Source organism: Rosa chinensis, chromosome 4 (genome assembly GCF_002994745.2).
Source record: "Rosa chinensis cultivar Old Blush chromosome 4, RchiOBHm-V2, whole genome shotgun sequence".
NCBI classification, from domain to species: Eukaryota; Viridiplantae; Streptophyta; class Magnoliopsida; order Rosales; family Rosaceae; genus Rosa; species Rosa chinensis.
Window position 1 is genome coordinate 5790001 of NC_037091.1, and position 10616 is coordinate 5800616.

Consider the following 10616-nt stretch of genomic DNA (forward strand, 5'->3'; position numbering starts at 1 on the left):
TTCAATTGTAATTATACATATAGTAATTATCCAAATAACATCATTATCCACAATTTTAATATAAAGCGAAAATACACATCAAAAGACCAACAAGACAATAGATATGAATATAATCAGATTTGCTCATCTAAGGGACAATTTTAAGGGACTGTGAGGGACAAATGCATCTCAACCACATGTATTAAATATAAAAGCAGAAATTTTAACAACTTAAAACTGTGCATTTATTTTCAGCCATCAGATTCACTTGTCACTCACGGTCCTTTAAAAATTGTCCCTTAGGTGAGCAGACCTTTGAATATAATATAACTTATTCTATAATTTAAAGCTAGAAGAAATATAAAAAAAATAAGTAAATGAAATCAACTACAATTAAAATTAAGTTACAACTCAAAGAAACTAAAAATAGCAATGGAAAATTAATTACATATGAGAATTAAAGTGTAATTAGAGTAACAAATATAATTTTTTATAATACAAATATAATTTTTACTAATAATTTTATATCGGTTAAGTTCAATTATTTTTTGGTTTATTATAAGCATTAATCGAAAACCGCACCACATGTATCGGTTCGGTTTCAGTTAATTTTGTCAGTTCAGTGCGGTTTGGTGCGATTAGTTAGTTTTCAGTTCCAAAACGTGCACATTGTCTTGAATTCAGGTGCGGTGGTTGGTCGAGGTGCTACAATGTTTGATCGGCTTGAGTCGTAGCTGATAGTGGGGGCAGTTTTGAACTTAAAGGCAACAGTGTCATTCTTCAGTTGCAGCAGCCTTTGTGAGGGTTTTGTTCTTTGTCGGTGATGGTGTGGAGGTGTCTTGCTCGAGGTAAGGCGATGTACGAGTGGTGTATCCAGATGCTGGAGACTAGAAGCATATAGTGATTTAAGGTGGAGAAATGAAGGTAGGGAGGCTTTGGGTTTATGGGACTTACCCTTTTCAACCCTAGTTCCCTTAGTCCAGCCCAATTTACATAGTAAGGGGAGTGGTTATTGGGTAAAAGTTAGAAATAGTCCCTGTGATTTGGGGTATCTCAATATTAACCTTGTAGTTTCAAAATGTTTAATTCTACCCTTGTGATTTACGAAATTGATCAAAGTTGGTCCAAAATCAAATTTTGACAAAAACTTTGCCATGTTTAAGGATAAGTTTGTCACCTCAATAAAAAAATAAAACGAAAAAAAATAAATTAGAAATTTTAAAGGAAATGAAATTAAAAATAAATAAAAACCAGAATTCCACAATCTCCTATTTTTTTAGTTTCATTTTTCAAATACTATTTAATTTAATTTCTTTTACTATTTTAAACTGAAATGATGAATTTATCCTTGCACATGAGGGGTTTTTGTCAAAAGTAGTATTTGGACCGATATCAATTAGTTTCGCAAACCACAGGAGTAAAATTAAATATTTTTAAACCATAAGATTAATTTTGAGCATCAATTCAAACCACAAAGACTATTTATAACTTTTACCCTTAGGTTTTCGGCTTTTGGCCTATAGTCTTAAATTCTTTTCTTTGGTTTTTTCCTTTTGTTGATGTTGTTTTTTTTTTTTTTTTTTTTTTTGGTATACCTTGGACTTTTTTAGAGTACATGTGTGGCAGGGTTCAGTCCAGTGGCCAATATGAAAGTACACAAATTTCAGTCTTAGGCGTATGTACAAGTTTAACTCATTAGATCATATAGCTTCAACTAATTAGTAATCATTTTTTTAAAAAATAAAAGGCTGGTGCGGTTGCCTTCAAGCCTTGATTAATAAAACTGTCAAATACGAGGGGGGACATTGAGTCTAAACCCCTGATTACAATAAGCATTAGAGTATGTCCCAAAATGATATCAGGAATCTCTACAAAGTACATGTATTCTAACAAACATCAACTACCAAAGAGTGCTCTACTGGCTTCTCTATTTGCTTCAATATAGGCGGTGACATAACGGAAAGATAACTCGATATGTAACCCGATTACAACATAGCATAATTATCAATTGCACAGCTTTCCTATTATGCTGCCGCCGGAAGATAAATCCGACGATACTTAGTTTCACCCTGCCACTAGGAGGCTAGCAAGGAACTTGCCGCCTACCTAGAGCAGACATGTTACTGCAACTAGGAGATTGCGACCATTTGCCAATGCAAGGAACTCGTCACCTACCTAGAGTAGACAAGGCACACAAGATGCATAGACTTGCACAAATCCCATCGTGTCCTACCGTACCTTAGTAAAGACTTATTAACAACAAAACAACAGCTAAAAAGAAACAACTAAAACATAAACCGCTAAAAACAAGAGGCCACCAGCAAGGGCCCAAAGCCATAGGCCCTGCCCAACCACCATGCTTCCCAGCAATGAACTCCAATGTTGTCTGCAGCATATCCTGCCGCCCACTAACTTCCACATCACCGCGCTGCCGCGCCGCATCAATACGCGGCCGCACTGCATTGCCCCGCAGCAGACGGCCCTTAATCCCAGCAGACTTCTGTGGCCGAAACACAAAGCGAAACAGATCCCTTTCGGGATTGTCTCCGCCATGAGATCACGGCTTCAGCTTTTGCCAAGATCTCAGGTGTACCGGTGACACCAAAACCCGCCATCGACCAGTAGCACCCCAGCGCTGCATCTCCTCTGCGCTCACACACAATCCGAGGAGATCAGGTCGAAATCAATTTGCCGAACCCGGAATCAACCGCCCATTCACCATCCCTGGACCACGTCTCTGCCATGGAGCCCCACCAGTGTGCAAAGCACCCTCATCAACCTGTCCAACGACAACTCCCCAATGGCGCGCCGCGGGACAGAAGTTGGTTTTCTTTGTCGTCTGCAAACGACTCTCTAGGATGTTAGTAATCATTTTAATTAAGTGTGGGATTTGTCTCTCGATTAGGCAGAAAAGGCAAAAGTAGTGTTTAATGTGCTTCGGGGATTTAGAATCTAATGTATTGTAACATCCTGACGGTGTCGTGAAGTCATGAAAATATTAATGAATATTCCTTCCTCTAAAAAAAAAAATAGTGATAAACATTCCTTATAACATTTTCGCTTGGTAGTTTCTAGTCTTCTTTCCTACATTTTCATTGTTCAATATCCTGCTGCTCGTTGTAGGCTTGGTTTTTCAGTTTCACCTCTATAGGCGAAGTTGGTGCAAATATTTTGCCATACGGATTGCAAGGTTTGGGAACCATCCGAGCCATCCTTCCATGGTTTGAAATCAAAAATATCAGCGATTTCAGGACTGTGTACGTTGTTAAACCACTCTCTGACCTCAGATCAATAGAGGGCATGGGGATACATCATCCGTTACCAAAATTCATTGGGTTCTCATGTCACTATTTCAATATCGTTCTGAAACAACTACTTAACCAGGGAATTCAGAAATTGTAGCATTGATTAGCTAGCAAGTAGAGATCATAATACTAAACATTCTCAAACAAGACCACTATAGATGACCTGCCAATATCTTTGTTCCGTACTATACTACCAATAAGAAGAATTCGACATAAATATGATGAACACATTTGATGTATGGAGTAATCAGCAATACGGTAAATTAACTTCATATAGAGAACCAACATCAAAAGTCACAACATAGGCAAAAATTAAGAGAAACGAACAAGAATTTGATCACCATCAGTCTTGTGAAAATAACACAATAACACAAACTAGTAGACTGCTGCAGGAAGAGATCTCACTTCAGAGGAATGAACCTTGAAGAGTGGGTGGCACCAATACCAGGTCTACCGTGCTTGACGGGCTTGTATGAAATTGAGAACTCAGCAAGGTAGTGACTGATCATCTCGGGCTTGATTTCAACCTGATTGAAGGTCTTTCCATTGTACACACCAATAACGCTTCCTATCATTTCCGGTACTATAATCATGTTACGCAGATGGGTACGAACTGGCTCTGGCTTCTCACCAGGTGGAGCCTCCCTTTTCTGTTTCAAAATCAACATGAGAAGTCTTGTTTAGAAAACAAAAATTTGAACCTTATACCCATAGGCAATAAAAATCAAGAGAAACACATTTTACGCACCCACAAAAGTTCCCCAACATTGATTCTTTGAAATATTTAGAGAATTCATATGAAATATTTATTTAAACAAACAGAATTCCTCTTCATACAAGTGGACAAAAGTAGAGATGATTGTAAATATCACCCAACTTAAGTGAGAAGTTCAGAACAATGAATTACTGGGAGTGTTCATAATATGCATTGTCAAATCAAATTCTGTTACTACACTGCCTACATATACAAATCACTCTACATTAATCACCCAGTTCATACCAAATCTCAGTAAACATTCATTCAACCAACCTCTGATGCATAATAACACCCAAGCCAACAGCAAAAAACAACTAAAAAGAGGAAACCACATCTAGCTGAAGATGAACCAGTTCCCACAAATAACTAGTCTCCAAGTTTGGGGCTTGTTCGTGGACCATGTAATTTTTTGATTTTCAGTACTTGAAATCAGAAGTAAACATATCAGAGAAAGGAAAAAGACTGAATTGAGAATGGCGAGAGCAAAAAGATAATGTACACAACTACAAATACAAAAACGTGACAATGATAACTAATCTTCAACTACTTTCAGTAATGAGCTTTCATTTTTACAAAAACATATAAACTGAAACAAAACACGCATTCACTACAAGCCAATTCTAACACGGTAAACATCATAGAAACTGGTCAATGAATCAAAATTTTCAATACTTTTGAACGTTCACTTACAACATGAATTCGATAAATCATATCAAACTGACACATTTCATTCACCATAACAAATCATAACCCAATAACAACACCATATTCTACAAAAACGTGAGCCAACAGTCTCAGTAAAACTTACGGCTTTGCGAAGCTTCTTGATCAAAGCCATGGGCTTGCGCTTCAGACCCCTCTGGAACCTATCAAATCCAAACCAACCAAATCAGACCCAATTCCCAAAACCACAAATAACACTGAAAAATGAGATCTTTAGGGAGCCATAGAAACACAGTACCTTCTGCGAGCTCGAGCAGGGAAGAGCTTGACGAGTTCGTCAGTGGACATGTCGAGGAGAGCATCGAGATCGACGCCTCTGAAGCTGAACTTCTTGAACGTTCTCTTCTTCGGGACTCCGGCTGCCGCCACATCGGTCTCAACGTCCGCCTGAAACACACACACACAGAGTTCAGATAAGAGAGAGAGAGAGAGAGAGAGAGAGAGAGAGAGAGAGAGAGAGGATGGAGTTGAGATTGGGTACTCACCATGATTGGGAGAGTTCGGAGGCGCAGAGCAGGGAAGGCAAGAGCTTGAGGATTGGGGCCGCTTAGGGTTTCGGACGAGGTGAAGAAGTTTCAAGGTGACTTTATACTTGGTCGATTTTGGGAGGTGGTGATTACCCTAGACTGGTTGGGCTCACTCTGGGCCAAGAATTGGGCTTCATGTTTGAAGTATACTCTTGTTGAGTCCAAAAACTTCTTCGGCTTATTTATTTGGTTCCTGACCACTGTCTAACTAGCGCCTAACGATTTTGAGAACATTGGTAACTTCTTTAATTTGTCCTAAAATTGAAAAGTAATAGCCTTACGTATGCGCAATCACAGGTTATTTATAGTCCACATGACCAAAATTGCACTACATGAACCAAAAGCACAAGTGTCTTAGGTCTTGTAAGTTTGAATTTTGGAAATCTTTATCCGAAGTTTATTAGTGCTTTTGTCTCTCCAAATTATTACATGGTTGGACCAGTGTACACTTGCAATGCCTTCAATCATCACTATTCGAGGAATTGTTTCAATGGATGTGACAACCCTATGGTCAAGTCACTGTGCAAATTGAGGGTAGGGGGTCATTTTTTTGTTACGTTCACCAACACCTTTGACATCGAGCATGTGAAATGAAGCTGCCCTAAGAGTTTGAATAGGGTGCTGGTCATTGTGAACGTTACGACGGTTTCTCTCACATCAAAAACATCCCACTAAACGCAGTTTTTGGATTCATATCATTGGTATCTTGGCAGCTTATATAAGTAATATAACTGCTCTCACTATCCACCAGATCGGCAAAACCTTTTTCTGTGTCCTCGATCTAAATCCAAAGGGTTGTGTTATGGGATTGTGAGGGTGAGCATCGAACTTACCCTAGATGACCAAGTTCGCCTTGGAACTTTGGAAGGCGTTTTCGCTTGTCACCAATGGAGAATATGGCTTTAACCTTCGAGTAGTAGGAGATTAGTGAGAGTGCCCAGTCCGAGTCTGCCCGATAGTTGGTGGATCCTAGTCTGGATCTTTAGTCCTGGTCTTGATCCTTAGGGCTAAAGTGCCTTGGGTCTTGACCTCAGCCACATTTGATTACCTTGGGATTTTTTGAGTGTTTGGTTGAGGAAAATGGTTTGCATGTGGTCATTAGGACCTTACCAATTAGGGATTACATCAGATGCTTAAAGCCATTGTGCTCGACTGGTGTGCCCCGGACTCGTGAAGGTGATGAAGAGCAGGGTGGTAAGCGCACTCGCGGCTCTCTGGATTTGGCACATGTAGTGTTACAGCCTGAAGAATTCGGTATAACCTTGGATCGATGTTTCATGTTCAAAATCTGTCCCAAATTGAGTCGATGTAACTATTTTTTTCTTTCTTGTTCAATCAAATTGAGGGAGGATTTGAACCTAAAACATCTATCAATATTTTATTGGAGATAAATGTCTTATCAACGAGACCACATGTTAGTCGGCTATAACAAAAATGTCTTAATCAAGAGACCACATCCTAGTTGGAGATAACAATAACTACTTAAATTTCGATTTATGTTGATAATGTTTTGCACTTGGATCTAGAAAAATGATGTAGATATATCGAAAAAAAATTTTGCCGGTTAAAAAGTAGCAGTTAATATGTGGTTTTGTTGGTGATACCGGGTAAGTCTCTTTCTTTTGCTCTCTTCTATTCTTTACAAGTTTGGGCCACCATAATCCCTATGTCTATGCATGATTCCTTTTCTCATTGCACAAATCTCCAATAATGAACGCACAAGGTTGAAATATGGACCAATTGGATTAATAAATAGTACTGTTAACTTAATTCGTCAGCAGTAATACTTGAAATTTCAATTCTTTGAATACAAGCCCTTAGCTTGCGCTGAATGCTTGGCCTTGCAGGGGACAAAACAGCTTCTTTCCAAACAGAACCAGGTTCCAGTATAAGGTCCGGGTTGTGCGTGTAAAGCTCGTAAATCGAATCGGCTTTAGAGTTCAAATTGCTCAAGTCTGTCAAGCATTTGATTTCTTTCGGATCCACTAGCAGGTTGTTATCTCCATTCTTCCATCCTATCAGCTGCATTTACACATAAATCATGTTAGTAAATACCACACTAAACAAGGTGCTTGATGAAATGTCTCAAAAATCCTAGGGTAGTATTTTGTATCACTAGTTTGTAAGTTGCTTCGAAAATGGATATTACCTTAGGAGGGCCAGCCATAGCATTAGTGCAGTAGAGCCTGGCATTATCGACAAGCTGGCAATATCCAGTAAATGAACTAGCAAATCTCTGGTGGGATTGAATCTGTGAATTCACCCTCACTGCCCTATGAATCATTATAGCTCGCCTAATGCCTCTAATGACAGCTAAATAAGCATCACAAACCACTCCAACCAACTCTATTCTGTACGGTTTTCTCTGGGGTTTCCCTGCTTTTTCTAACTTTTGATGCTCATCCTCTTCTTCTTCACTTACTTGTTCCCAATAATTTTCAGTGACGGTGCCATCATCAGCCACCTTGTATCCAACTCCCATCCGGTACCGGCAGTTGTGAACATTTCGGGCCATTGCTATTGTCTGATCGACAAACGGTGCCCATGATAGAGTGCCATCCATGATCACATCCCGTCCTTCGTTGAGTGCAGTCACTAGGAGGGACGATGCAGCATCGGTGGATGATTGGTGCACCTACATTGATCAGAAAAGGGTCATTCATTTGATGCAATTACATAGCTTTTATAATGAACTTCTGCAATATTACCGAAAGGTAAACATTTACCGATGGCATAAAAGAACACTGCCACTTTATCTATTTTTTGACAAATGCTACTAATGGTTCCCTATTGAGTGTGGATGATTGTGGTTGTTGATCTGATGTGATTCTTACATTTCACCACCCACATCAACCAAGCATAAATGATTGTCAGTCGATGATTGATGCGTGTCTTAGCATTGAATGTCACAACAATCGTTGGGTAAAGAATTTAATTCCCACTCACATGTAAACAATAGATGGAAAAAAATTGAATGAGAGAATTTACCAATTCAGCAGATTGGAGCATGTCATGATGATGACCTTTCAGGCTTAACGCTCTGTAAAGAACATCCGTCTCCTTGAAAGCGTCTGCCTCTACAACCACCGCATTTTTCTTGGCTTCTGTCCAGAATGCCCTGCAGCCACACACATCATTCCCACTTAGTTAGCGCACTCTCATGAATCAACCACATTGATCAATACATGATATGATACGATCACCAAGTGTTCGATAAAATTACGTACTCTTTGAGAATGTCTTTGAGGACAGTGCTTTTGCCAGCTCCCATTCCACCACCCATGAGAAGGAGCACAGGGCTCCTCTCACTATGTGCCAAAGGCTTCATTACTTCTGTGCATTTTGATGTGTTGCCAATTACTTTCATTTCCTCTACCAAAGTAGAGAACACCCTTATCACCTTTAGGTCCTTGCTTATCTTCTCAAATCTCTGTTTCCTGCATACCAAAACCAAATTTTAATCCCACAGATTCAGATACAGGCAGTAAGTACATACTAAATAGTCTCAGAGACAGTAATTCTTCAAATATAACCAACAGTAAACCAAGTCTAATACAAAGTTACAAACAACAAAATTTTTGGACTTTCTAAATAGTGCCTCACAAAATTGTATTATTGTGGGGACTGGGCCTTTGTTGTGCCTGTTCTCCATATTTTTCTGGCCATAAGGACCAGTCGTTCTCATGTGCAAGTAGTAAGGAAAACGTGGGTCACTTTGATTTTCTTTCTTTTGAATTATTATAACTTTTTCTTTTGACAACAACCCACAAATTAATAGTTTTTTATTTTTTGGAAGAAAAAGAAGAAACTACAATTTTGTTGGACTTTGTTGCCAGCTCTCTAGTGCTTTCTCTTGGGGATCCTGGTTTGTCATTAGCCTGGGTCCTCCTTGCCGTTTCGGCTTTAATGAAATATCATTCAGACCAAAAAAAGAAATTGCGTACTATTTCATTATCACCAACAAAAGAAAGTACAATTTCATTAGTACTGGACGTAATTGTCTTACCTGGTAGCTGCTAGTACATAGTCTTTGAGCTTCGTTCTCCTCTCAGATTCCACATCAAAAACCTGCAATAATTGTAAATCAAAGATTTAGATGACAGAGGAACAAACCTACTACGTACCCAGCTGCAAGTTTAATTTCTTGACCTTAGTTTTGTCTTCAAGCTCTACTTTAATATTCTCATTTCCCTTTTGGGAATAAACTTGTTGCGTATTAAACTTGAAATAATGAATTAATTATATAGTTAAACATTTGTTTAATTACCTGGCTAATCATATGAGAAGTTTGACTCCAATGAAACGCAAAATAACTAAGGATGCATCGATCCAATTCTTCTGTAAACTCGATGTAGACAGACTCTGCTTCTTCTTCGGAAGCGAAATACTCGTAGATGCTGTCTTTACACCCTTCGGAGTTTTTCAAGTAGTCATATGCCAACTTGCACATCTTGGGGCACTCATTTGCGTCCGAAAATCCTAGCTGCCTAGCTGCATATCCAAAATTCCAAAATGTGATAAGGAATTCTATCTTAACCTGCAAAAAATATCTGCGCATGAGAGACTTTCAACCGTTGATCTACACGGCTGAAACTCACTCACTCGCGCGCAAACTAATCTTTTAAAGGAGAGTTGTTCATACCAACATAGTCGGAGAATCTCTCGATGTTTCCAACACGGCCGGAGTCTGTCCTGTTGAGACTTGGAAAGATTTCATGTGGAGCTGTCAAGGCCGTCTTCGAGGCCTTTTTCTGGTGATAAGGGGTGGTGACCGCCGCTGCACCACTAACAAACGAGGCGGCCAGTAGGTGCTTGATGTACTTGATTGTCTCATGCCCACCATCTAAATTAACAACTCAGTTTCATCAGAAACTTGATTCACATGAGACAGAGAGAGAGAGAATCAGTAGGGTTTGGCTTACCATGGTGGTGGTGCTGCTGCTGCTGCATCTTGTTAGTGGAAGACAGGGAGAGCAGAACAAGTGCTTTACTAATTTGGGTGAAAAAGCCTATTCCGTTCAGCTTAAAAAGGATGGGAGTTGGGGGGTACTGATTAATTGTGAAACTCCATTTATTCGATTTGACGGGTCCATTGGCTTTTATAAAAAGAGAACACGAGATAGACGTACGTATTCCATGACCAAATAATTCCACCCGCTCTGGAATCAACTTTCTAATCAAACGGCTCGGAATCGTCCATACTCGATCAGGTTAATGAGGGGACAGGGATTTGATCTTATACGGGGACAGATTCTATTTGTAGAAAAATTCTTGCTTACGTAAGGCGTACTATATCAGAATTTTTTTGCTTTATTTTGAAACTAC

The 10616-nt window shown here is 39.3% G+C and overlaps 2 protein-coding genes across 2 annotated transcripts; both read right to left on the minus strand.

Moving 5' to 3' along the window:
* Positions 1–3521: 3521 nt before the first annotated feature.
* On the minus strand, positions 3522–5410 carry LOC112197432 (40S ribosomal protein S15-4). The gene is made up of 4 exons (XM_024338098.2): positions 5250–5410; positions 5003–5151; positions 4850–4907; positions 3522–3934 (listed from the first exon to the last, which is right to left on the minus strand). Exons 1-4 carry the CDS (start codon positions 5250–5252, stop codon positions 3686–3688), a joined length of 459 nt encoding a protein of 152 aa, XP_024193866.1. The 5' UTR covers positions 5253–5410; the 3' UTR covers positions 3522–3685.
* Positions 5411–7002: 1592 nt separating this feature from the next.
* Positions 7003–10358, minus strand: LOC112197431 (calmodulin calcium-dependent NAD kinase). Its single transcript, XM_024338097.2, has 8 exons — positions 10214–10358; positions 9934–10134; positions 9559–9782; positions 9298–9359; positions 8519–8728; positions 8280–8409; positions 7441–7926; positions 7003–7313 (listed from the first exon to the last, which is right to left on the minus strand). The coding sequence occupies exons 1-8, from the start codon at positions 10239–10241 to the stop codon at positions 7053–7055; spliced, it is 1602 nt and encodes a 533-aa protein (XP_024193865.1). The 5' UTR covers positions 10242–10358; the 3' UTR covers positions 7003–7052.
* Between the last annotated feature and the right edge of the window lie 258 nt (positions 10359–10616).